Below are 27,434 nucleotides of genomic sequence, written 5' to 3'. Positions count from 1 at the left end.
TAGTACAGTGCTCTGCACACAAGTAAGCGCTCATTAAATATGATTGAATGATTGAATGAATTATATCCAGAAGAAGCATAGAATGATTAAGTTCCCCTAGAATCCTTCTCTGCTTTTCCTTATCCCTTGGTGTGGCGGTTACTTCCAGAAAGTGAATATGCCCATTTCTACTTCTCAGACCCCGGCGTTATGGCACTCGGGAAGCCACTTACAAAGGAGAGGGGTGTGGTTAAGGACCATTTATCGAGCAGAATGACCATTTTTCTTTTCTTTTCCCTGCGGTTAGCTGATTGTATAGCAAATTATAATAATCAGCTGGAAAACAAGCAAACAAACCTGATGCTTCCAGAATCATCGGTTTATGGTGACGTGGACCTGAGCAACAAAATGAACGAGATGAAAACCTTCAACAGCCCAAATCTGAAGGACGGACGATTTGTCAATCCATCAGGACAGCCTACTCCCTATGCCACCACTCAACTCATCCAGTCAAACATCAGCAATAACATGAACAATGGCAGTGGGGAAGCGAATGAGAAACACTGGAAGCCCCCTAGTCAACCAAAACAGGAAGTGGCACCCATTCAGTATAATATTATGGAGCAAAACAAATTAAACAAAGGTAAAGCATTTCCCCTTCCCCCCCACAGGCCTTTTTCTTCCTGCAAGCTTGCGCCTTAATCTTTTATCATCAGGGGCCTAAACCTGTTAGCCTCAAATTCAGACCTCTAGGATTGTGGGGTTTCTCATTTCGTAGGTTTAAAAATTCCCCATTAGTTGTGTCAAAGAGTTAATTAGCACTACAATAGCCTTTGAAGATTGAATTTATTATAACAAATAAGCAGCTGTAGGGGAAAGAGAATTAAATAAAAATATTTTCATATGGCTTTGAGATTAATTTAAATTTAATAGTAGGTGAGGGATTGGTTGGGACAGAAAATCTTTTATTCATAAGGCAGATGCATGGCAGTCTTTATTGTATTGCATCTCAAGTTTCAAATAAACTATCTTGATTTTTCCACTCTGGAACAGAAGATAATTACCTCTCGATGTTCATGTAAACTAATGGCATTCAGACATGATATTATAAAAATAAGTTAATTAAACATATGAACTGGAGAAAGAAATGGATTGATCTAGCTCATTTTGGTGTATCATGTATTCGTCGAGCCCGCTACAGTATCCAATTCTGAAACATAAATTTCCTTTGCCCAGCTGACTGAAGTCTGCGGAGGCTGAAGCTAAAAATAAATCGAGTTTAGTGTGAAAAATTTCAACCGGCAAAGTATGCCTCTTAGGTTTGAAGGGGTTGTTTCTGTAATGTGATGTGTGTGAGGAAGAAGAAATAGGTTATTTGATGACTGGCTGCTCCTTCAGGCTACCAAGTTTCATCTCCTGATTTGCCAAGTTTTGACCCAAGGAAGAGGGTCGCTTCTAAATTTGAATCTTCTAAATAAATATTCATAATTTTGGCAAAGGGGTTCAGCAAAGGGACAAATCTCATTATAGAAGTGTGAATTCATTTATTACTCTTCTCAAGAGCAAAAATGTAACCAAGTCCTCAAGATATCTCAACAGAAAGTCATACTTTCAATGTTCTGAGCTCTATATTGATTGTGTATACCAGATTTCACTTTTTTAAAGCATTTTTTTCCTTTTATAAACATGCATATGGTGTTTTCAGCTTAGGATGGATCTTATAGGCCCAAGGAAGCAGAGCATCTTTCAAATTTGGCGCACTTCTGCTGCTGGTATTATATGCCTCCGAAACATATTGTTTTACTTTGGGCTTTGGAAAGACCTCCCCATCCCCCCACTTTAAAGCATTGTCCACTGACAGTCACATATACACATATTTCAGTGCGCTGATTTATTGTTTATGCTCTGTGTAAACAGACGTGGTATGCAAGACTACAACATAGACTCTGGAATGCAACTAGACTGAGAGATTATTGCTGAATACATTCCAGTGTTGAATTAATCATTTGCCTTTTTTTTCCATGCTTACATTAGAAGTGTCTCTGCAGCAGATGGGGACTGCTTTCTTAGCTACTTTATATGGCTCTATGAGCCATGGTATCATTGTTTTTTTTCAGAACAGAATTTTCTCTTTGGCCAGTTTGTTTTGTCTTTTGTAATCAAAAATAGCACTTTGATGAGTATTTATAATGTCTTAGTGCTGAGTGGGTCTTCTTTAAGTCAGTGAATTATGAGTTTTGTTTTGTCTCATAACAAAAGTAAAGGAACACTGTCTCTTCCTGGCCTTGCATAAATCGCACACATCCCTCAGAAAAAAAAAAGTTCATGTTTAAGGTCAGTACCAGAGAAACTGTTATATTTCAGAGTGTGGGTGATATCTTACATTTCAAGACAACCAAAATGAATTTAGTCTACTAAAACAAGAATGCAGACCCAGGAGATGTTCTTAATTAAGGGGGAAAGATGTAAGCAATGAAAATTAAAACCCATTGTCCATCGAGATGTCTGTTATATATGGTCTAGACATTTAATGACTATCTGTTTTTGTTTCAAACCACTGCATTTTTTATCCTGAAAAGCTTAATTATTATAAAGGGAAATTTGCTAAAAATAATTGATAGTTATTTTATAACTAAAAGATATGGTTCATACGAAGAGAAAATAATGCTACTTGTACTGTTACACCTACAGATTATAGAGTAAATGACCCCGTTCCCCCAACTATTCCTTACAACCAAACCTATGACCAGAATACAGGGGGATCCTACAACAGTTCAGATCGAGGCAGTAGTACATCTGGTGAGTACAAGTATATACCGATTTTTTCCAAATGTTGGCATATTCTAACCGTCTGAATTAAGGATTAATTGATCTAGTCAGTTCTCCAGACATCTAATTAAATTTGGTTGCTTTTTTTTAATGAAAGGAAAAAGCATTTTAATTAGAGTCTGACAAAAGGCTATTATACAGCATTAGAGATCTTTGATCTCTTGGACTCTGAGCTCTCAATTTTATGCACAGATTTACTACAAACTAAATAACTGTGCTGGCTCCCAATGTCTTAAATGTAACACTTTATCCAGGGTACTAAATATATTTAAACTGAAAATGCAAGGTTTTCAGCAAGAGTATATTTTGAACCCTGGGTCCAAATATTTATTGAAAGAATAGAATTGTTTATATTCAGAGGGTGATGTACTGAATGTGTTCTTGTCCCTCATTAAAATGTTTATGCGATCAAATTTATGTATATCTTTGTAAATAACCGACTTCTTGGCAATGGTAACTCCAAGGCCATTGTTTAGATTCTGATTCAGTGAAGTGACTCTGTCGAATTATTCATAAATTTGGTCCACATTAGGAAATTAAGTTATTGTCAGGAACAGTGGCTGTTAAAACCAGAGTTTCATTACTGCCCTTCTGCTTTTCCAATTCTTTGACCTGCCTGAAATGAACAACGCAGTCAAAGCTAATTTAGGTCCTCATAAGTAGATGTCAAAATAAGAAAACTGTCTTGGAAAGGGAGAAAATGTACTCTTTCAAATGAAAAGAAGAAATTTTAGCCAGTAAAACCAAGGCCATCAACTTCTTATAGAAAAGTTTCTTGGGAGATAAACTGAAGAGGCATTCACCATACTGCTTTCTTTACTACACTGCTGAGTTGCTTACAAAATTAATCCTACTAGGATTCCATCTCCACAGTCACTGAGGAACTCCACCGTCACTTTCACTCTTGCTGAGAGAAGTGTCATCTTTCCAGGTCGTAGTAATATATGCTTGTTTGGGTTGGAAATTAATTTTTCATTCAATTTCCAATAATAATAATAAGGATGGTATTTGTTAAGTGCTTACTATGTGCCAAGCACTGGTCTAAGCGCTGGGGTATGCACAAGGGAATCAGGTTGTCCCATGTGGGGCTCACAGTCTTAATCTCCAATTTACAGATGAAGTACCTGAGACACAGAGAAGTTAAGTGACCTGCCCAAGATCACACAGCAGATCACTGTCATAGCTGGGATTAAAATCCAGGTCCTTCTGACTCCCAGGCCCATGTTTTATTCACCAAGCAGCGTGGCTTAGCCAAAAGAGCAAGGCCTAAGAAGTCAGAGGTCATGTGTTCTAATCCCCCCTCTGCCACTTGTCAGCTGTTGACTTTGGGCAAGTTACTTAACTTCTCTGTGCCTCAGTTACCTCGTGTAAAATGGGGATTAAGACTGAGCCCCATGTGGGACATCCTGATTACCTTGTACCTACCCTAGTGCTTAAAACAGTGCTTGTCACATAGTAAGTGCTTAACAAATACCATAATTATTATTAATTATTATTACCAAGCCATACTGCCCCCCCTTCTTCAAAATCCTTCTGAAATTATATATCCAGGAGAACTTCCCTATTCAATTTTAAATCTCCCCACCATGTAGTCCCTCAACAGCCACCTCTGCACTTACTCCCCAGTCGAACATTTGAGTGCTTATCCTGTCCCTCTGCCACCTTGCCTGTATGTGCATTCCTTTCCCTCTTATCAGTGATACTTTGTTGTGTCTCTCTCACCTACTGAGTTGTACATTTCTTAGGGAACACAATCTTGTCTACTACTGCTATTAGACTCTTTCAAATGCTCACTAAGGTGCAATAAATATATTTTTGATTGATATAGCCTTACATGAAAACTGAAGGATGGGCCAAAGGGATATCTTGAAGCTTAACTGTGTTTGAACTTGAAATATACATTAACTGATATTAATAGAAAGGGAAGAACACTGTGGTCCGAGAGTATATTAAAAATTAACACAGGGAAAATGTACAGCTAGTTTTGATTACGCCTTATGTCAGATTCAAAGTCAAAATAGTGTGGTACCTGAGTAATTGGTCTTTCAAACCTGCTAAGACTTTTAAAGCAATGTCATTATGCCGTAAGCCATAATTTTGTAGGAACGTGGCTGGAAATATTTGCCCCCTACTTTATCATTTTTCTCTTTCTTTTGTTGGTATTTATATTAGTTCTTCCAGCAATTATTTTCGTCTGCACCTGCCATACTGACTAAAAGTAGTAATTTTATTCTGCCTAAAACATTTCAGTGGACAAGTACAAATTACATACATTCAGGAACTTAATGCAACAGTGAAACTTTAATAGATCATATCTGTATCATATTGTATCTTAGGTCCCAGCAATTAAATAATAGAAAGGTACTGCAGAAAATATGTCTACAGCTCATTTGTTTTAGATGATAATCCATAATGCAATTAATTGCCATAGGAGAATCATTCTTAATAATTTTCCTTTAAGATTCATTTAATGTTTCCAAGCTTTTTAGCGGTATATTAGCAATTTAACTTAGGAATGCTGTGTCTTTTCTCGAGTTGTAAATATTTCTGGTTAAAATAAATGGAGAGAATCATCTGATTACTTCATTTAGCAAATCAGTAATGAACTGTTTACACAGAATAATTTATCTCTGAATGGCAGAATCAAGGCCACTGATACAATGGGTCCTTTTCTCTTTCCTTTCAAGGGAGCCAAGGGCACAAAAAAGGAGCCCGAACCCCCAAGTTACCTAAACAAGCTGGTATGAACTGGGCAGATCTGCTCCCACCTCCTCCAGCGCATCCTCCTCCACACAGCAACAGTGAAGATTTCAGCCTTTCTGTCGACGAAAGGTAAGACAACCACTTCTATCGATTGGTAGCCAAGCCTCCATGATGGAATGTCATTTATGCTGGTGGGGAAGGGGGAGAAAGGAAGTCAGGTTGCTCTTCCAACACTATAGAAGTTTGCCAGGCAGACATCTGTGCTCAAGCAGGACTTAAAAAAGGTTTCCCAGTTGAGATTTCATGTTTTCCTATCTGTACAAACGCCCCAAGGCTAACCACTGACTAGCAGGCTGAAAAGACTGATGATATAATAATAATGGTATTTGTTAAGTGCTTACTGTGTACCAAGCACTGTTTGATTGTGGGGTCTCCCACTGTAAGTGTTGGATGAGCCTCTGTCCAGGTCGTAAAACTTCAGGATTGAGAACTGACACTGAGAAAATTATTATGGCATTGGCGGTTTAAGCAGCTCATGTCACCCTCTTGTTCCTGTTGGCTGTGTTCCTGCTGTGTCAGTCCGTACAATAACATAGTATTGCCTGAATTTAAATGGATGGATCACTTTACCATTTTGGGCTGCTAGGCAGATGTTTCACTGCTGTTTGATCTGCTGTAGTTTTGTCCTGACGTAATCCCTAGGTGAACTCGATCCTGTATCTTTGATAACACTTTTATAATGAGTTCTCTGCTACTGTAAGCCTCTGTGAAATACTCTCTTCTAGCTATGATCAAGAAGTCCCAGGGCCAGTGCCACCAGCAAGGATGTATTTACAGCAAGATGAGCTGGAAGAAGAGGAAGAAGATGAACGGGGACCTACTCCACCAGTGCGAGGAGCAGCCTCCTCCCCGGCAGCCGTGTCCTATAGTCATCAGTCTACAGCCACACTAACTCCTTCCCCTCAAGAAGAGCTCCAGCCTATGTTACAAGAATGCCCCGAAGAAATTGGCCATTTGCAGCACCAGCCAGACCGAAGGTGGGTTGTTCCAGTCTTTCTCAAAAGTCACCTGTCATCACGATTTACAAATCTGGAGGCTCCCACCTCAGTTTGAGTAGCTGTAGGCCGCACTTACTTCATGCTCTTTCATGAAGCAGATTCACCACCAGCTCTGGAACAATGTTATGAAAGAGTAACTGGCTTGGAAAGTGTTATTATTAACAGAAGATACCGCATAGTTATGGCATCATCGTCTCCAATAAACTTGCAGCATTGTTGTATATTATCATACAATAATGTGCATCATATTATAGTAATCATCTATCTTCACCTTTGTTTTGGGGAGTGAAAGATCACATGGCACAGATGTTGTATGGTTTTGAGAAAAATCCAAAGCATTCAACTTTAATTGCAACACTTCCTGGGAACCGTGGTCTTTAAAGTCTAATTTCTATTTTGTGGAAAGTTTGCTTTCTTACAGATATTTTAATTTAACCCAGTTTTTGTGCCATTGCTGCAAAAGAATGTGTTTGACCTTGGTTACCCTGCTTCTCAGTTGAGGTCTTAGATAGTTGGCTTTTGGATGGGCTTCTCTAAGAAAGGAAGTATGTGTTCTAGATTTCTTTCATTAGTCTATATATTGAACCTAAAGTAAAGTAATATTTTTTTGTTATGTTTAGCTTTTTCATTTGTCACTTCTATAACTTGTAAGCTATTACTGCATCAGAGAGGTGCTTTTCTTATTGTTCATGATTTTACACCTGACTTTGTTATTGCCCCGGACACATTTTATTAGTTCATTTTTTTCTGAAGATTGCTCTACTCTGATGGTATTGTTTATTTCATTCTGCCACCTTGTGTAATTCTCAAATGTCTAAGAGTAGTTATTATTATTTCCCCTTCACTTTAAGAATGGCAAGTAATTATTGAGGAATTTAGTGAGATTATATATAAAAAATCATTTTTAAAGACAGCTTCTTCTGTCTACCAGGGATCCTTTTGATGGTTATGGAAAAAAATTATCCGTAGAAAAACAAAAAGAAAAATTACCTTGAGTATAGCTGATGATGAATTTGGAGTTGGAGGAGTTGAAAATATGATACAAATTACCAAAACAGAATTTGAGGAAATTATTTCACCTGACAAATTTCTATTACTTCAAATTCCCTTTTAATCTAATGTCACCTTTGGAAGTTAGTATGCCAAGGGGAAGATTTTCAAGGAAGATCAACTTTTTTTTAATGAGGTAATGGAGGATTACAATAAATATATACAGTATCATTGAAACAATCAGTTTTCAGAAATGATGAACAATGCACTTCTAAAGAATTACCAAAAATTTAATTTTATGGACTGAAGAAAGTGTGTTTTTTTAAGTCAGAGCTGCTTTTCACATAGATTCAAGGCTCTGGCAGTTGTTTCCCACAGATACTATCACATTTGTACCAGATAGGTTTCTTGGATGTGTAGCAAAATGACATGCTATTAGCAGCTCTCCATAAATTTAGGCTCAGATTTTATGGTTTTAATTTTTAAAGAAAAAAAAAGCCAACAAGAATGATTGTCAATGATGTTTCAAGGGCATTTTGTTTGAACTGTAGGATATCATTTTTTTCTGGTAATGGGAATGGAGGCTAAGGTAAGATAACATAGATAATTGAGAACCACATGAATTCCATGCACCCTGTTTTAGCCAACCATGTTGGCCTTTGCCTACACCAGGTTGTTTACCAAACCACTAGTAAGTAGCAAAGTGAATTGATTTGAATTTAAAATTCCTTTATGCAACTGCTCAGTCATTAGTAGAAGTGAATTGGGCACCCTGCAGTGATTCTGTTGAACTTTCCTGACTGTTAGTGCAGTGTTCTGTACAGTTGGTGCTCAACTAGAGAAGCAGCATGGTGTAATGGTTAGAGCATGGTCCTGGGAGTCAGAAAGTCATGGGTTCTAATCCTGGCTTTGTCACTTGTTTGCTGTGTGACCTTGGGCAAGTCAGTTGCTTCTCTGTGCTCCTGTTATCTCATCTGAAAATGGGGATTGAGACTGTGAGCTTCACATGGGACAGGAACTGTGTCCAAACCCTACTTGTGTGAATCCACCCCAGCGCTTAGTACAATGCTGGCACATAGTAAGCACTTAACAAATAGCACAGTTGTTAATGATTGCTTGGTAGCTTGTTTGGGTAGCAAGGCATAACCTTGACTGGGATACTCAGTCTGGAGTTCCCCTCCCTACCCCCACCCAACGCTCTCTGATATGTTGTAGTTAGATCTACCTGCAGTTTTTCAGTTTCCTGCTCTCATTTATCAACTGAAACAATATTCTCTTTTGACCTGGGTTTGCCGGGGGCGGGGGAGGACATGATCTGTAACATTTCAAGAGAATCTTACAGTAGAGACAAGGGCCCTCTGCTTGAATGTGTTCTGTTTTCTTTTCAGTCAAATAACAGTGGAAATAAAAAAGAAGGAAATGCCTCTCAAAGAGCGGTTATAAAGCTCAATGTGTAAACAGCACATTTTGGGTGGAGAAACAGGATTTTTGCAGAACTTGAGTCAATGCTGTTGTAACCCACTTCTCCAGTTAATGAAGAGAGGTTTTTAAATGTGCCTTTGGGAGGTTGTCCCTCAAACTGCCCTTAAAGTATATGCAGTAGATCACAGATAGCCTTCAAATTGCTTGTATTGAACAAGCATAGCTGAGAGTCTTGGTTAGTCAATCAGTCTTATTTATTGAGCACTTACTGTGTGCGAGCACTGATAAAACACTTGGAAGAGTACAGTATACCAGAGTTGATGGACGTGTTCCCTTCCCCCAACTAACATATAACCTAGAGGGGGGAGACAGATATTAATATAAATAAAAATAAATTATAGATGAATACATAAGTACTGTGGGGCTGAAGGGAGGGGTGAATAAAGGGAGCAAATCCAAATGCATGGGTGACTCAGGAGGGAGTGGGAGAAGAGGAAGTAAGGGCTTAGTCAGGGAAGGCCTCTTGGAGGAGATGCATTTTCAGTAAGGCTTTGAAATTGAGGAGAATAATTCTCTGCAATTATTGTGTAGTGGGATTGTGCAGTGGAAACAGGAACAGATGGGGGCAAACAAGATGTCAGAGAAGAGGGAAGCTGGACTTTACCTCAATCAATCAGTGGTATTTACTGAACACTGCACCAAGCACTTGGGAGAGCACAGCACAACATTGTCAGCACAAAGAGTATGCTTCCCTTCCCAGATAATAGCCTTAGTTTTGATTACTTGGTGGTTGGCAAGGAGTGGGCAGCGGGGTTCACATGGGATACAGAACCTCCCAATAAGCAAGTTAGGTACTCCCTTGGAGCATTTATTTGGATTTCTCTCTAAACAACCAGCTGAGCTATAAACATTTGAGATTATGAAAACATGTCTGTAAATTAGTTCAAAACCTCTTCTCCACAGTCCAAAGCTCTGCAGTTACTGTGTAGGAAAATAAATTTAACAGCTCCAAAGAGCTCTTTTTCTTAAGTAGTTCAGAAAAGATTACCAACAATTCAACCCTATGGATGGAGGCAAAATTCAGACCTGTAAATTTTTCTCTCTAGTAATCCATTGAGGACTTGATAAAGAGCTGTGAAATGGCTCGGGATGGGCTATCCATAAAAGGAAAACTCATCCTTGAATAAGCAAGAGTTGGCCATCTGAGTTAAAGAGGATCTTAAATGTATAGACATAACCATTAAAAACCCCTGGAATTGAAAGGAAAGGAGACAAGAAGTAAAATGTCTTAATCTTTCCTTATGTTCTTTCCCAAAATAAATGTTACATTTTGGTTCTGTGCATGTCAAGAGGCCATCTGTATATTTTTGCAGGAGTCATTGAACCCCCTCCACCCCCATTCACTGGGGGGAGAATTGAATCCTAAAATTGTGGCATGCTTCATTACCTCATTGTCTTTTAGGTATTTGATTTGGATTAGGTTTTTGTTGAGCACTTTTATGATCGAAATACCCTGACAGAATTTAAATCATTATTGCCTCCACAACATCCTGCTATTATCATTAGTATTATCATCATCATCCTCATTATTTCTGTTACACAGATGAGTAAACCAAAGTACAGATGGGTCAAGTACCATAGCGAAAGTAGAACCCAGCTCCTCCAGGTCAGCCCTGTGTTCTTTCTGTAACACCATGTTGAGTGTCACTAATGGTTAAACCCAAACCTTATGGTGCTCTTAGGAAGATCCCTTTAGCCTTGGCAATACCAGTCACAGTGATTGGAATTTTCCCTCTATGGCCTCTCACAGTCCTTAATTTTGTGTTCATTGTTCAGTTACTTTAAAAGTGTTAACAGAAGTATGATTTATGTCTACACACAAGAAGGCTGTGAATCATTTTTGTAACTTCAATAGAACAATAACTGATTGTCCTAAAACCAATAACTTTTTTTTTCATTGGAAAGTTATTTTAAGTCTCAGTAACACAATATTGTTTTGAAATTGTAAACAGCTTATCTGGGAATTATCTCCTGGTAGTTGAGACTTTCTTTTCTCCTCTGGCTTCATGAAAGAAATGCTGTGGTGGAGAGAGTTGGGGGTATGATCCAGAAATCAAAGAAGTAATTTCTTCCCCTCCCTCCCAAAAGCAAACTCTGGGACATGTTGGGGCAGGTAGGAGGAGCGGGTAAGAGGTAGAGAGTGAGCACTCCACGAAGAGAGCTTCAGGGCTGAAGGAAGAAGACAGAAGCATTTTGTTAGCTTTGTCCTGTCATGTTTTTGAATATTTGTCTCTTTCTGAACTCCTTTATATTAACCTGATTCTGTGTCTTTTGACTTTGACACTCTGTTTCTCTGCCTTGGTTCCTGGCTATGTTTAGTGCCTCTCCCTCTGGATGCATCCCACTCAACTGCAAACATGAAAAAAAAAATCTATGTGGGGATATATGTTAGATGGATACTAAGGCTGCAAAATGTAAACGGAAGGATAACTTAGAGACAGGGGATAGAAGCACAAGAATTAGAGAAAGTTGATTGGAGAAGTGAATGATTTTTCTCTTCTAAAGCATGATTAAGATTTTTTTTTTCCCCTGAAATTCAACTTTATCTTGGTTTCAGAGCCTTGAGGTACTAGTATTTTTCCTTAAAGGAACCATATTTCATATTGACATCACTAATCATTTTATAGTTCTTAAATAACTTCAACTCTTGAAAATTTCATCATAGTCCCACATTTAATTTTCATGGATCAGTTAAGATTCATTTATGAAAGGGGTCACTTTTACATGGAAATCCTTGAAATGGTCACCTTCCACTAGTGCACTTGTACTTAGTCTGACATTTCTTCAGTGTACTAAAATTTAAATCTCACCCTTTCTATCATTGTACAGTATTTCTAGTGAAACAACAAAGTCAGTGAATTTCCCAAGTGAAGAGAGTCAAAATCTGGATACATCAACATCTAGTAATTCTTTGTCACAGATCAATGACCGTTAATAGTCTTTCTGTCATCCTCAAGTAAGTTTCAGAAGCTTTGACAGAAAAAGGGAACTAAGGTTATGTAGGCTGAATGAACTTGATGTCCTCCAGAGCTGAGTTTCTATTATCTATCAATCTGTCTACCTATCCATCTATCTTGATTTACCTATATTGTCTATATAGATAGCCATCTATATTTAGAAAGTCTATAATATATAATATAGGGAAAAGAGTGGTAGTCCTTTGCTACCATAATTAGGAGTGAAAAGACTGATTTCTTTCTGAAATAAAACAATAGAAGCAGAAGAAGTATGTTTCGTGTGTTGAAAGTGTGCATTCTAATCCTATCAACATTGCCCTCTATAATGGGAGAAGCAGCGTGGCTCAGTGGAAAGAGCCTGGGCTTGGGAGTCAGAGGTTATGGGTTCAAATCCCGGCTCTGCCATTTGTCAGCTATGTGACTGTGGGCAAGTCACTGAACTTCTCTGTGCCTCAGTTACCTCATCTGTAAAATGGGGATTAACTGTGAGCCTCATGTGGGACAACCTGATTACCCTGTATCTACCCCAGCACTTAGAACAGTGCTCTGAACAGAGTAAGCACTTAACAAATACCAACATTATTATTAATGATATCTTCTGATCTGTTTTGAAAACAGATGACATGGAAAGGCCATGACAGATTGTTGGGGTGGGCAAAAGGAAGAAGGGAGAAGAATCAAGGAAGATAATGTTTATGGAGCAATCTGTTCAAATACGGATGTCTACAGTCTCTGGGAATGCCAGAGACTACTCTGAACCACTCCCACCCCACCCCACCCCCGCCCACCCATTTACTTCTATCTACAAGAGTTGGCTTTGTCATGTATTTTTTAACCTGCCATAAATGATCTCCTCCCACTTCTGATCCAAGCAGAAGCCAAATGATAAAACACAGTGTTATTTATGCACCGCTGAGTGTGTTTTTATTTGACTCGGATCAGAAGGTACCACTAGAGAAGGTACAGTTTCGTGGTAGATTTTTCTTTGGTACCAACCCATTATGCTTAGCAAACTTGAAAGCTTGGAGATTTTAGACATTCATTTTGTGTTTTCCTCCTGAACAGTGAACAGTGTGGGTGAATCACTGCAAAATTTTGTGGTTTATTTAAATAACTATTTCAGACATGTATGTGAACAATGCATTTCTGCCCAAACAGACGCCAGCCTGGGAGCCCACCTCCCCCACCAAGGCCTATTTCCCCACCGCACACTTATGGCTACATTTCTGGGCCACTGGTTTCCGATATGGACACCGATGCTCCGGAAGAGGAAGAGGATGAAGCGGACATGGAGGTAGCCAAGATGCAAACCAGAAGGCTTCTTCTGCGGGGGCTTGAGCAGACACCTGCCTCCAGTGTTGGAGATTTGGAAAGCTCCGTAACGGGCTCCATGATCAACGGCTGGGGCTCAGCCTCAGAAGAGGACAACATCTCAAGCGGACGGTCCAGCGTTAGTTCCTCCGATGGCTCGTTTTTCACCGATGCTGATTTTGCACAGGCCGTAGCGGCGGCGGCCGAATACGCTGGTCTGAAGGTAGCAAGACGTCAAATGCAGGATGCTGCAGGTACGTCATTTGCTGTGGGGAGAATCAGGATCACTTTCTAAAGGATCCATGCAGAGAGGGAAAGTGGGCTAACCTTTGGCCCCCATGACCCATTTACACTTGTGGAGGGAGAGGAGAAATGTCCATACCAAACTGCTCCAGCACAAGGATGCTAAGTGCTATATTTATGTGGGACACATTGCTGAGGATTGGCAGGCCTCTTGGAGTCACTGTTGCTGGGTCCCCTTCACGGCAACTCAGTGAGGTTTAAAGAATCACGTTGGGAGGCCAACCAGGTATCTGTGGTTGCCATGACTACTCTGTGGCTTCCAAGAGTCAGTCAGTCAGTCCATCATATTTACTGATCATTCAGTGTGTGCAGAGAACTGTACCGAGCGCTTGGGAGAGTACAGAATAACAATATAATCTACACATTTCCTGCCCTTAAGGAGCTTCCAGTCTCAAGGGACGAGTTTACAACCAAGACTGTGAGGCTACTACTTATAGAGTCTCAGGGGTAAAGTCAACCTCATCCTTCACTCACAGCACGTAATGGTTGGATTTGTTTCTTTCCTTTTGGTCAGATAGGCCGTAAGGATTATTATCTTTGGTAGGAAGAGAAACAGACCGAGGAACATCAAATGATGTCCTTGTGGGTAGGAGCCCTTGACTTGTAGTCTGAGAGCACTTGACAAATATCAAATGAGAAATCCCTTCTATGAGATTTACATTATGCTGCAGCATCCTTCATCGAGGCAGATTGCCCAGTCAGAAAGTACCTTTTTTAGAATTAGAGTCTCGGAGCTTGAACGTTCGAGGCGATGGTCGAAAACAGTTATCCCTCAATTGTGCTATTTAGGCAGGGTCCAGAAGGTGGAAGGGAGATGTCTTTGGAAGCAGTAGAGGCCAAAAAGCTGCTTTGCTCCTGGCCTCCTTTATCTTTAGAGCTCGGAAGTTTGCTGAGTAAGGGATTTACCAAAAAAATTGATTTTTTCACCTGGATGATTTATAGCTTGTTTATTTAACTTTATATGTAGTTTGGGAAGGCCAGATTGGACAAATTCAGTGAAACAATGACAATCTGTGCAATTTCACATCATTAATAAAGCAATAATCAGGTCATTTAATCAATTCAATGATTTTGTTATTTTAATCAGTTCTACTGATCAGAGCATTGTAAAGGATTAAGTGCTTGGGAGAGTGGCACTGTTCCCTCGCGGGATTTAAGACAGGAGCTAGGTTTTTAAGTTTCATTTTGGCTGATTGGAAGTTCTGCAGTCTTTGGAATGTTAAGTTTTTCACATCCTGTCCTCAGGCAATCGAGGTTATTAAAGGTTCAGTCTCTGAGTGATCCTTCAGAGAAGCAAATAGAGGCCAGTATCTTGGTACAGTATAAGTGTTCACTGGGGACTGTATCAAGAGCACTCTCTGATGCTAGTTTGGCTAGGGTAATCAACTACAAGGCTCTCCACCATCTTACCCCCACATCACTCTCTTTGTTCCTCCTAATGATAATAACAGTAATAATTTTGGTATTTATTAAGTGCAGGGGTAGATACAAGATAAGCATGTTGAACACAGCCCCTATTCCAGAGGGTTTCACAATGTAAATACAAGGGAGTAGAATTTAATCCCCATTTTACAGATCAGGAAACTGAGGCACAGAGAAGTTAACAGGCACACAGGCACTGAGTTAACAGAGAAGTTAAGTGACTCGCCTAAGCTCACACAACAGACAAGTGGCAGAATTGGAATTAGAACCCAGGTCCTCTGACTCTCAGGTCCATGCTCTTTCCACCAGACCATGCTGCTTCTCTAATACGCTTACCGTGCTCTCCACTCTTCCGCTTCCATCCCCTCAGTCATACCGTTCTCCCATCCTGGAACTGCCTGTCTATACACATGCAAAGCTGTCCTAAAACCCCACCTCATCCGATAAGCTTTCAGTGATAGTTCTGACAGCACCCAGAGTCAACATCACTTCAACCAACTCTAGCACTTAAACTTAGATGCACCTTCCTTAGCACTTTGTATGTGTGCTCAGTTATTTATTTTGATGACTCTAGTTGTAAATATTTGTTTGACTATCCCATTATAGTATAAGCTCCTCCTGGATAGGAAAAGGGTTTTTTAGAAAGTAGCTTTTAAAATTAAAATATTGAAAGTTTTTCTGGGGTGAAATGTATCAGTTTGCAGTTACGGTGAAACCACTTCATAAAGGAACCTTTACTCTCTTATTCAGTACTTTGTTGCAGAAGAGCAATTTTCCAGATATCTCACCCTGCTCTAGTATGTGGATCTTTTTTTAGCACAAGATACTTAGGTCACTCAGCCAAAACTCTTTGGTTGGCCTTTGAGTAAAATGGATATTTAAAAAGACCACCACATGAGTGGGTGGGCCTAAACCTATCTTAGTGAAAACTGAAGCAATCCTACATGTCATGAATGGAATTTTTTTATTTGTCAACTTCAAAAGTCAACACAATATAAAGGGAAAGAAAATTAAATACCATCTGCAGATGTCACAAAGGGTGTATTTCAGCTCACTGAATCGAACCAAACATAAATAAATTTCAAATTTTATCTCTAGGTACCTTATTGTGCCTCAGGGTCTCTGAACATTAGATGATCTGTCACAGTGGAGTGAAAACAGGGTTTCTGTGCAGTGCTTTGTGTTTGTGGCTTTGTAGCTTTAGACATAATTGGTTTCATCACAGCTGAGGTGAATGTAGGTTGGTATTTTATTTTCACTGAAAAGCATTTTAGATCTCTGCTTACAGCATAGTTATAATGAACCATTCACCAGTTCAGTCAGTCCCCCTCCAGCTCTGTTATTTTAGGAATTGCTTCTCCTTTAAAATTGAAGTTGAAACTAACAGAAATGTGCAAGCAGATTGCACTTCTCAGCTCCTTAATCCTTACCCATTAAGAATGACTCAGTTATCACAGCATACATATAGACTATCTGATAAATGTCCCACTTGGTCAAATGAGCAGGTCGGTCCTTGGAGTTCTTTTGAATCAGGAAAAAAGACTAACCTTGGCAATCCTTTTGCTCAACCCAAATAAGGCGAGGTCCATTGAGGTCATGTCTCATTGGCAGTTTGAAGAAAAAACACCTGAGGCTGTTTTGGAAGATATTATTAGTTCATGGCTTTTTGTCTTCACCAGGCAGCTAGTGACTGATACTGTTAGAGTAATGGTCCTCTCAGTGCTCTTTCCGGCCAATTGGTAAATAGTGGTGACTTAGGGGAGATTTGAATAACGAGCTTCTCTCGAGTTCCGAGAGCTGCTGAGTAATGATTTTGGGTGGAGTAGCAAAACCTGGCCAAACAACCTTAAAGCTTGAAGTTGGTTGCAAAAAAAAGAGCATAGTCTGTTCTTAGGGGGAGGGTAGATTGAGAAATGCTTGCTCAGCATTTGAATTTCAGGTTAGTCTAACTTTCCAGAGTCTACTCCAAGGAGTTAAAAAAGTTGGCTTTGGAAGAATAGTCAACAAATGTGGAATTTCATTGACGGATTGGATTAAAAGGAAACAACCTAGCTGGACTAGGACTACAGCATACACTTAGAGTATGTTGTCTTCCGTAAAGCAAAGTGTGGTCTAAGCAAAAAGCTGTCTAAAACTGGAAGTTGAATGGACTGTTGTTATTTGGTGACGAACAGATGACTGCTTCATTTCCGTTTATACCTACTTCAACAAATAACGCCAGTAGGGTCTTAACAAAGATGCTTTGCTTTGTTAGGCCGCAGGCATTATCACGCATCGCACTTACCTCGGGCCACGAGCCCTGTATCTACAGACAGTAATATGAGCGCTGCTGTTATACAGAAGGTTCGACCCCCCAAGAAACAGAAGCACCAGCCTGGACACTTACGCAGAGAAGTCTACACGGATGGTAAGTCCATTGAAATGTGTGGAGATATTGGTGAATCCTTCCTTGTTGTGTAGGATAGGGAGAGTGGCCCCAGAGAAAAACTAAGTGTCAGTGGACCGTTGGAGCTCACTGATGTGATGGGTAATTATTCCTTTTGCGATGATAGCTCCCCGTCTCGGGAATATTCTTGCCGCTACAATTTCCTAATGAGCTAATTTTTGCCAATATTTAAAAGACTTAGAAAAATGCCTAGATTTCTGTAGGAAAATCCAATTTCATCATGTATCACAGAGTAGGTGGAATTGTTGCAAATAGCTCAGTAGATTAAAACCTTCGCCGCAGTGACGGAGTAATACATCCTTGAATGATATACCTTTTTTTCCCAACAATTTGGTATCAAAGACTGAACCTAGAACTTGTTTGAATTTTAATTTTAACTACAGTAGGTTGCAAACAGTTATTTTGTGCATGGCAAAAGATAGAATCTAATCATCTCCCCTCATGCCTTCACAGAGAATATCGACTCCCGCCAAAAAGGTAATGCTCGTCATCCCAAGGGAGTTTAGGAGGATAATGCAAACACTGTGATGTTGTCTCGAGAAAGCCTTTAATGAAAGTGCCTCAGGTGGCCCAGTTTTTATTAAACCACCCCCTTCCCATTTTATCCAACCACCCCAAGGGCTTTGTTGGAAATTCATGTAAGATAAATTCTCCCAGAGTTACCCATCTTGTCAAGTTTGCTAAATTCGCTAAAGGGGGAGGAGGAAGGGTGTCACGAGTGTTATTCCCCTCCTCTTGGTTCTCAGCATCAACAATCTGATTAAGACTTTCATTACCAGTCAGCAATTTTTCAAAGAGGGGCATCATTTGTCATTATCCTATGAAAGCCTAATATTATAGATCCTTATCTAGGGTTACAAGGAGGGTCTTTTGAGCCACTTCTCCCTGTGATTCCTGCCACTTGACAGAAAAATTTAATACAAAGCTCACAGTGTGATGAGCACGAGTAATTTTACAATGAGTGGCTGTCTGTGCTATTATCTCTACTTTATTCTGAGTATTTTCTCTCACCAGCATCTATCTGATATTAGACTACATTAAATACTGGCATGACACAGTGCACCTGGGTCTTCTGGCTCCAGCCCAGACCCCTTTTGTCAGGGAAACGGAGCTGTCAGAACATTATCTGATTATTATGGAGGCTCTGTACACGTTTGCTTCTCCAAAGGGACAAATTCAAGGTGTAAATCCCCAAACTGTTCCAGATATTTTACATTTATGGGACTCCTGTGTTGGCATGTTAGAAGATATTGTGGGTCTATTTTTATTCTCTGGAAGAAAGTGCTCTTAATGGAAAGGTTGGATCAACATCCAGCCCTGTTTGAAATGTAGCTAGATAGGAGAGACATGCAAGAAAAGGTCTGCACTAAAGCTTTTCTTGGGGCAGTTTCCTTTTCCTTGATTTAAAGTAGTTTAAATGGAAGACTTTTTTAGATATTAATGTAATTATGCTTTTAGAATGCATCACTCTACAGTTAAAAATTGCAGTCGATTTGACAAATCTAATGGACATTTATTTTGTAGCCTTTTTTTCATCTGTGCTGGCTTCAGCAGGTTTTCTAATTAGGCATGGATTCTTGCCGACCCCTTCCATAATAATTATTGAATGCTAAGATACTCCCAACTAATAAGGAAATATTAGATGGAAAAGCAGCTTGGTCAGGTGGTAAGAGCCTGACCTGGGAGACAGAGGACCTGCAGTCTAATCCCTTCTCCTGCAATTGCCAAGTCAGTTGGCCAAGTCACTTCATTTGCCTGTGGCTCCGTTCCCTCATCTGCAAAATGGGGATTTGATACCTGTTCTCCCTCCTGGTTAGACCACGAGCCCCATGTGAAACAGAATCTGTGTCCAACCTGATTAAATTATACTTACCCCAGCACTTGACAAACACCATAATTTTTATTGTTATTAAGTGCTTACTGTGTGCCAAGCACTGTACTAAGCACTGGAGTGGATACAAGCAAATCAGGTTGAACACAGTCCCAGTCCCACTTGGGGATATGGTAAGTGTTTAACCAATACCATTTTTAAAAATGGCTAATTTCAGATGTCCTAGTAGTTAGGAAGGGAGTTTTAAAGACAGATTCCATTTTCCCTGGAGTACTGTTGAAAAGAAGCGGCTGGTGTATCCCTGGAGGCCGCACATGCAAGATCATCTCTTCTTATTGAATATGCAGATCCATGTGGACTTTTGGGAAAGAACTGACCTTTTCCACAGATCTTTAAATTCCTTAAAGGGTTTTGATGACCATCTTGGAGTTCTTTTTGTCAAGCAAATCATAAAGCTTTCTCTATGTTTATGGTCGGGGAAAGACAAAACTCTGTGAATTGTATCCAGACACTGTGACGAGAGCTCCCTGAAGCACTTGATGTTTCTTGTAATTTTGCGCATCAAAGTCAGGGATCCTAGACATGTACACTAAGTGGGGGTCTAAGCCACTGTTCGGGATACCAATGCAGGAGTAGAGTTCCAAAACGTCTCCTTCTGTTGCTTTCGTTCTCAGAATCTAGATGTTACCTTTCCTACTGTTGACCTCTATTGAACACCAGCTCTTTGTTTTTCACCTCCCTCCTCCACAGCAACATCATATCCAAGGTCCTGCCCAAAGGACAGGAATCCTCATTATTACTCTACTTTTCGCTCATCAATAGAAAAATGCCTTTAATAGTGATTGTGTTTGCCACTGAAGAAAATTGTTTTCCTACATTACTAAATGTCTGTGACAAGAAGGCTAAATATTGTGCCGCTAACTTTCATTGTAGATCATGGCCATGTTTTGAGTGGCCGCTGCATGCTAGAGCTGTTGAAGTGTTTTGAATAGTGCCCTCTCCAGGGGAATAAGTTTCTTCTTTGAAAGGTGGTGATGGTTGTTGAACGTACAGAAACTGGAGTAGCTCACAGTACGGTCTGTTAGGAGAGCTGTATTTTTGCTCCCTTTAGGGAGGATAACCAACGTTTAGTCTGATGGGCTTTTGCTCTCTTAATGCAGGCTTTAAATGTTTTCTAAGTTTGTAGCTAGCAATCTAAAGTCAGACAAAAGTTTGTGTTGAAAAGCATAAGTATTTAATTGTTTTTTGCCAGTCTATTAGAATTAAATATACAAGGAAGTGCAGTGCCAGGAGTCGATATAGTTTTTTTTTTCATTCCCCCTTTTCCCTCCTTTTCAGATCCATTTACATATTTGATTTAAAACCACATGCGCTATACTTTTCATAAATTATGAATTTTTCTACCCTTTTGGAGCGGTGTGGTCTGGACCTGCTTTATTGCTCATTACAACACTTCTTAGGTAATAAGTAGAGAGCAAAATCTCTGCCATGCAGTAGATTTCTCTGCCAGTATCAGTGTCTACCAAATGCTAAATTTTCTTACATTACATAGGTAGGCACTGTGTGAAATGCAAAGAAGTTATCTGTTGACATAAAACCTTTACTCTCTTTCTGTAGGAAGAGCAAAGCAGTTTCTCCTCACTTCAGCAATCTTAAAACATTTTCAGTTGAACCTAGTAGACAGTCCCAAACTTGACTAGTATATTTTAACACCACCAATACCACAAGCAACTCTGAAATATTGGAAGTCTGTGTCTATTAAGTTCTTCCCTTTAAGGTTTCCTTGGGAGGAACATTGCTCTGGGATTTTGTTTGGTGTATGAATCTCTGAGTTGTCTGAAGCTTGACTTCCACAGTTGACTTTCACAGAATAGAATTGGTTCCAGCAGCTGTCATGCCCAGCAATATGGAGAATGTATTTGGGACTTCACAATTCTGACCCCATTTTACCTCTTGATAGCAATTGTCAGAACTTCAGGTTTGAGAGATAGCAATATATAGTTTCTTCATATTTGCAAAAGGTGAAGCTCTTTTTCTAAATAGATGCTTACTAGTTTATAGCTTATATGAAATAAAAAAAAAACAAACAGGCCTTGATTGATTTGTTTTTTTAAAGAAGCACATTTCCCCCGATTGATACACGTATATAAGTCATTACAATCTTGCCAAAAATCATTATCATTCAATTCCATAGCACATTGGGAGATTTTCCCCAAAGAATATGCCATCAAAAAATACGATTACATAATAATTGTTTTCTTTAAGCTGACAACAATGCAGCATTGATTTTTTTTTCTTTTAAATCCAGGAACAGAATGAATCAGCAGCACAGTGGTATTTGAGATGCTGATATAGTTTGACCATTTACAAGAATGTTCTTCCCCTTTTATCTTTATCATTTTAAACATAAGAGCCTACCATATTTATGGGAAAAGCTGACTTTTTTATTCAGTTCCCTCTACAGTATTATATAGGTGCAATATTGGTGTTTTATTAATTTTCCTTTTATGTAGTTTCCCAGAACTAAAGGACAAATATTCCCACATTGTGTACCACCTCCGATAGTGGAGACTCTTTGGTTTCTCTGCAGGGTGTTAGAGTTCTACATGAAGAAAACACCATTTTGCAGTTGTACAAATGCATTCATTTTCTTTTACTTTAATAAGCCACTAAATATCCCAAGATGTTGGTTGTTCAATAGCTTCCTATCCAGCTGTAATCTTAACAAATCACAGATTAGCAAATTTCATCTGGGAACATGAACGTTAACGAGAGAACGTACCCAACTCCCATCTTTAAGTGAACCATGGGGATTTTCCGGAGGAAAAACCATGTGAAAATATTCCAGGACTCATGGATTGAATTTATAGCAAGATAAACTAATGTCATTTTACCATCCTTCAGAACATCTGCTCTTCCTCTAAGCTTCAGGCTCTTAAAAGGTTAAAAATTAAAGATATATGCAGGCATTTCTCAACCTATCCTTATCTCACTGCTTGGATAGCTTGGGTTTTATGAGGAGATATTGGAAAAAGAAAGTTTTCCTCTGGGGAGAAGTTTATAATCCCCAGGAAGTGGATTTCCTCCCTTTGACTTAACCCCCCGGTAAACACAGATAGCTGTTACCTGAGGAAGACAAAGCACGGATCCCAATGGCCAGGTCCCAGTGACATTGTTGACATTTTGCGATAAAGAGCTTTGAGTCTGACACTTTTCTCAAGGGTCTCAGAGCTTGCCTCTACATTAGAAGGTTGCATCATACGATCCATGGGGCATTCTGTTCAAGTTCATTTGCCAAGATACAGAGTGGAGAAAGAAATCAGGGACAAGTTCACGGTGACTTCTGTCATGACCCAGCTACAGTAAAGGAGTAGCCTTGCTAGTCCTGAATGTAAAAACCTTCCTTTTATTTCTAGTTTGTTATCCTCCTCCTCCCAGCTCTATGGGAAACATAGTCCCAGGAGGGAACCTTTTGCTTCTGGTTTGAACCTTTGCACAACCAGGCTCTGCCAAAAGAGTATTAGTTTTCGCAGAAGTCTTCTCTTTTACTAGAATCACCTTTTCTCCGTGACTCACTTCCTCCTTTCAAATTCTCATTAGCTGATTTAAATGGAAAATTTAGTCAATCTTTGACTAAATTTAGTCAATCTTCCTTCCCTCTTCTTTGCCCTCACAGTTCTGATGACTAGGCATGGATTCATGGAATAAATCGGCTTGGAACTCTTCTTGTAGGAACATAAGAAGGATGGAATTGACCTAGATTATCCAAGTAGATTATTCCATGAAAGGATTTCAGAATTTTGGTTTCTTGCATTTCACAGATCTGCCGCCGCCTCCAGTGCCCCCACCAGCTATCAAATCACCCACTGTCCAATCCAAGACCCAGCTGGAGGTACGATCTGTAATGTTGCCAAAACTCCCTTCCATAGACCCAAGAACAGACAGGTCATCGGAGAGAAAAGGAGGTAATTATAAAGGGAGAGACGCGGCAGATGGGAGACAACACTCTGATGTACGGACAAATCCAGGAGATCATAGAGACATCCAGGAACTTCAAGGTGACGGAAAAGGGAGAGGAAGCAAGGCAGCCAAACGAGATGTTCCAGCAACAAAATCTCATCTCATCCAAGGTAACCCTGATTAGAAGATAGTCTTCATTGGGGAAGGCATTAGAGGGTAGCTTTCCCCAGCCTGCTGATTTTTCATACGAAACACTCTTTCTGCCCTTTATCCTGCCCCCATGCCCATGCCTGTGTGACAAGGATAAACCAGCAGGATATGGCTTGTCAGAGGAACAGCAGTGTGTACAGGGTTTTGGTGACTTTCCACTGCTAACCTGAGTCCCAGAAGCAGCATATAGTGGTGGAAAGACCATATTCCTGGAAGCCACAGCCCTTGAGTTCTAATCTTGTCCCCGTCACTTGGCTTCTATGGGGCCTTGGGCAAGTCAGTTAACTGCTTGGTGCCCCAGTTTCCTCTATAAAATGGTGATTTAATCAATGGTATTTATGGAGTGCTTACCCTGTGCAAATGCTTGGGGGAGAGTACCTTACAACAGAAATACCTGTTCTCCCATGTTCTTAGACTGTGAACTCCATGGGGGACAGAGACTGCATGCCCTGATTATCTTGTATCTACCTCACTGCTTGGCACATCCTAAGCACTTAACAAATGCCACAGATTTTTTTTTGGTGTTATTAGTGGGGATGATATTTATTCAGCGGTTACTATGGGCCCAAATACAGGAGTAGATAAAAGATCATCAGATCGGACACAGTCCCTGTTTCTCACAGGGCTCAAATTCAGGAGAGAAATATTTATAAAGGCTACAGCCCCCTTTATTCTCAGAGATATTTTCAAGAAATGGAGACAGCACATATGAAAGGATTATATGGATCAGAATGATTGCTGTAGAGTAACTCTCAAAGCACAGCTTTCTTCCCTGAGCATATTATGCTTAGGAGAATGTAAGTGACTCTTTTGTTTATCCCCCAACTCCCAACCATTTTTTTTTTTAAAGTTCTTATCAGTTCCGTGAATACCCCATATAAAGGAGCTTAGTAGTGGGTAGGCATGGATGTTGGAGCCAAAGTCACCCCCCCCCCCCCCCCGACTTGTTTTTCCTAAGAAAATACTGTTATCAGCCAAAAGAGGAGCTGGTCAAAGGCATCTCTGCCAAGTCATTTGTAATTCACAATGTGAAATGACCTTCTTTTTCTTTCTTTTTTCTTCCTCCCCACCACCCACAGAAGATATCCTACCTTACTGTAGACCTACATTTCCCACGTCAAATAATCCTAGAGATCCCAGTTCCTCCAGCTCAATGTCGTCTAGAGGATCCGGAGGGAGACAGAGGGATCAAGGAAATGTAGGTCGAAGGAATGTGGCTGAAATGCAAGTCCTGGGAGCATATGAGAGGGAAGATGATGATGAAGAAGAATTAGAGGTAACATCTTGGCAATAATGGAAACTGTGCCACAGTTAGGGGCAGAAGATGGTGGCTTTGGCAATTAAAACTGCTCACCTTGTTTGTACGGCCAAGAAGTTAAGAAAAGATTAGCCAATGAAATTTAAGTTTTTAATAGAATATCTCTCTCCCTCCCAACCCCGCAAACAGTGTCTGCTGATCTGTCCCACTGATAGGGTAATAATGCCTGTCTCCCTCCCATACACCCTAATGGTGCTCCTGCTGCTGGTGGAGGTGCAGGCTTCTTCTGCATAACATAACAGAGTAAGCGGACATGTTCCCTGCCCACAGGGAGTTTGAGACCTAGAGAGGATCCTTATAGCCCCCTGCAGCAGTTAACATACATGACTCCTTTTCCTTCTTCCTATCTGTATATTATTTAGCATGTCTTGCCTGCTAGACTGTAAGCTCCCCTTGTCTCTTTACTAATTCCACTGTAGTGCCCTTCATAGAGTCGACAAGCAACAAATATTTAATGGTTTCTTCTCTTACAGGAAACTGAAAGCTGATGATGACAAGAGATGCTCCATTTACTCCTGAGATCTAGTGTGAGAGATACCGTATGCTCATATCTCTTCCCAAGTGACGGATGACGCCAGAAGTAATGTTCAGTGCAATCAGAGTGTACACATTTTAATTTTAGTTCACATCCTCTGAATATCATTTCTTAATTTTATTGGCGGTATGGTTGTTTGATCCCTGTCACCCTTGAGAGGCCTGAGTCTGTTTCTCCGTTTCTCTGTGTCTCTCTCGCTCTCTCTTTCTTTCTCTCTCTCCTTCTCCCAGCCTCCCTCCCTCCCTGGTTGCCAATTCAAACGGTCACCCTTTGCCTACGCCCATGACAGCTTTGCCTATGGAGCTGATTTGCTTTAACGCTGCAAGGTTTGGACAGTGGGGAAGATGGAAATCTTGGATCTGTGGTAACTTCCTCCCTGCACTTACCCTACCCAGGGAGTCCTGGGATTGCTATATTCCAGAACCCTCATTGTGAGTGGTAAAAAATGATTTAAAGCATACGAAGATGCATAAAGTGAACTTCACACAAAGGGCTATTCACTCTTAATGCAAATGATAACCCTTTTTTTTGCCCATCATCTTTTAGTGAAAAATTATGGTTAAAGCGCAACACAAAGCAATTTGGGGTGGACCTTATTGTAAATATATATACCTGTTTTTGCCCCTGGTGGTACTTACTTTTTTCTCCATTTCCATCACAGAAGTACATTCTTATTGGAAATGTCCTTTTGGATAGGTAGGAGTTGAGCCAGTTGGATCTTTCTGGTGGTCTAGTCATGTCATAAGTAAATCTAGGAAAAACCTTGTTCTATTTTTCAATTCAAAAGCAAGTATAAATACATTAAAAAACTGGATTTTTTAAATGGCCAACTATTGAATAAGGACATCATTATCACTACCAAATATCCTCTGGTAGTGTCAATTCTCCTAACAGAAGTGCCACGTAAAGAAGTTTTGTTTGATTTAAAAAATTTTTTTTTTTTGTAATGCACTGTTTTGTTTTAAATCTCTTTTTTGGTTTTAAAAGCACAATCACTAAACTTTATTTGTAAACCATTGTAACTATTAACCTTTTTTTTTTGTCTTTTTGAAAATTGTTCAGAAGCAGTTTTTTCAACTTTTTGTTCACGCTTGATATTTGTATTTGGAATATTTGAATGATGACAGATGGTGAAGTAAGTTAGTTAAACTTGGGCCATAAAAAAACATGTTCTCACTTTTCCTGGATTTAATGGAAAATTCTCATGTTTGCTGTGGCCTCGGAAAAAAAAATTAATTTTCTTAAGCTCATAAAGAGTCATTAATTTCTTTGATTGCCAAATAATGTCCTCTGTCCATAAGCTTTATGATTTGTAAGTTTTTGAATTTGTTTTTGGTGCTGGTTGAAAAATATACATTTATTCATGGACAACCATCAGGACAAGCCCCACTGGGAAACAAGAGTTTGATGTTTACCAAGGAAAAAACTTTTTCACTTAGTTAATTTTTTTAAAAGAGGTTACATAGAAAGGGTGTTCAGTACTAAAGGGAACAATTTGTGTGATTGATGTTTTCAGTATGTCCGTGTAAGAAACTTCTTATTTTTAGCCATAATTTTGCATACTGGAGATCCAATAATCAGAAAAGTAATTTTTGTCACATTATTTATTAAAAATGTTCTCAAATACATTATTCTCCTTTGTGTTGATTCTGTTATCAAGGGAAAAGGGGGTGTCAGAAGAGGAGAGACTGATTGTCTTCTCTTAAGACAAAGAAGAGAAAATAGAATGATTAATGCTCCTCTCTTCTCTTAAAACGAACAGGAAAAAAAGAAGGAAGGTAGGTACGAAGGTTCCTCCCCAACACACTCGACAGAAGAGGGAAGTATGGTAGGTAGATTTCTCTCTTCAGCATTTGTTGAAAATGGAACATTTAAGCACTATTGTAGGGTTGCACAACTTTGCCTTCCCTCTCAACAGACATGTGTAGAAAAATTGAGATAATGTGATGTTAAAATCTCTCAGCACTACTGAGACTCCACAGTACTTCTCCTACTCAAGCCTACTTAGATTTGAGCTCCCATGAGGGACCTGATTACCTTTTATCTACCCTGATGCTTAGTACTGTGCTTTACACATAGTGCCCTAAAAAATACCCTTAT

General features: G+C 39.7%; 1 protein-coding gene across 8 annotated transcripts in view; it reads left to right on the top strand.

Moving 5' to 3' along the window:
- ROBO1 (roundabout guidance receptor 1) overlaps positions 1–26,962 on the top strand; it is a 797,263-nt gene extending 770,301 nt beyond the window's left edge. For 6 of the 8 annotated variants that reach the window (XM_039914415.1, XM_029082113.2, XM_039914412.1 and 3 more), the window contains 9 exons: positions 287–622; positions 2,671–2,778; positions 5,496–5,640; positions 6,297–6,548; positions 13,157–13,563; positions 17,289–17,441; positions 23,133–23,441; positions 24,561–24,757; positions 25,273–26,962. In XM_039914415.1, coding sequence (XP_039770349.1) covers positions 287–622; positions 2,671–2,778; positions 5,496–5,640; positions 6,297–6,548; positions 13,157–13,563; positions 17,289–17,441; positions 23,133–23,441; positions 24,561–24,757; positions 25,273–25,287 — 1,922 coding nt within the window. In that variant the 3' untranslated portion in view covers positions 25,288–26,962. The remainder of the gene's footprint in view (positions 1–286; positions 623–2,670; positions 2,779–5,495; positions 5,641–6,296; positions 6,549–13,156; positions 13,564–17,288; positions 17,442–23,132; positions 23,442–24,560; positions 24,758–25,272) is intronic. The other 2 variants (XM_039914411.1, XM_039914413.1) reach the window with 2 other exon arrangements.
- The last annotated feature ends 472 nt before the right edge of the window (positions 26,963–27,434 follow it).

This window comes from Ornithorhynchus anatinus, chromosome 17 (assembly GCF_004115215.2).
Source record: "Ornithorhynchus anatinus isolate Pmale09 chromosome 17, mOrnAna1.pri.v4, whole genome shotgun sequence".
In the NCBI taxonomy this organism is placed as follows: domain Eukaryota; kingdom Metazoa; phylum Chordata; class Mammalia; order Monotremata; family Ornithorhynchidae; genus Ornithorhynchus; species Ornithorhynchus anatinus.
The sequence above is the reverse complement of the archived record's forward strand: the minus strand, read 5'-3'. Positions and strand labels throughout refer to the sequence as shown.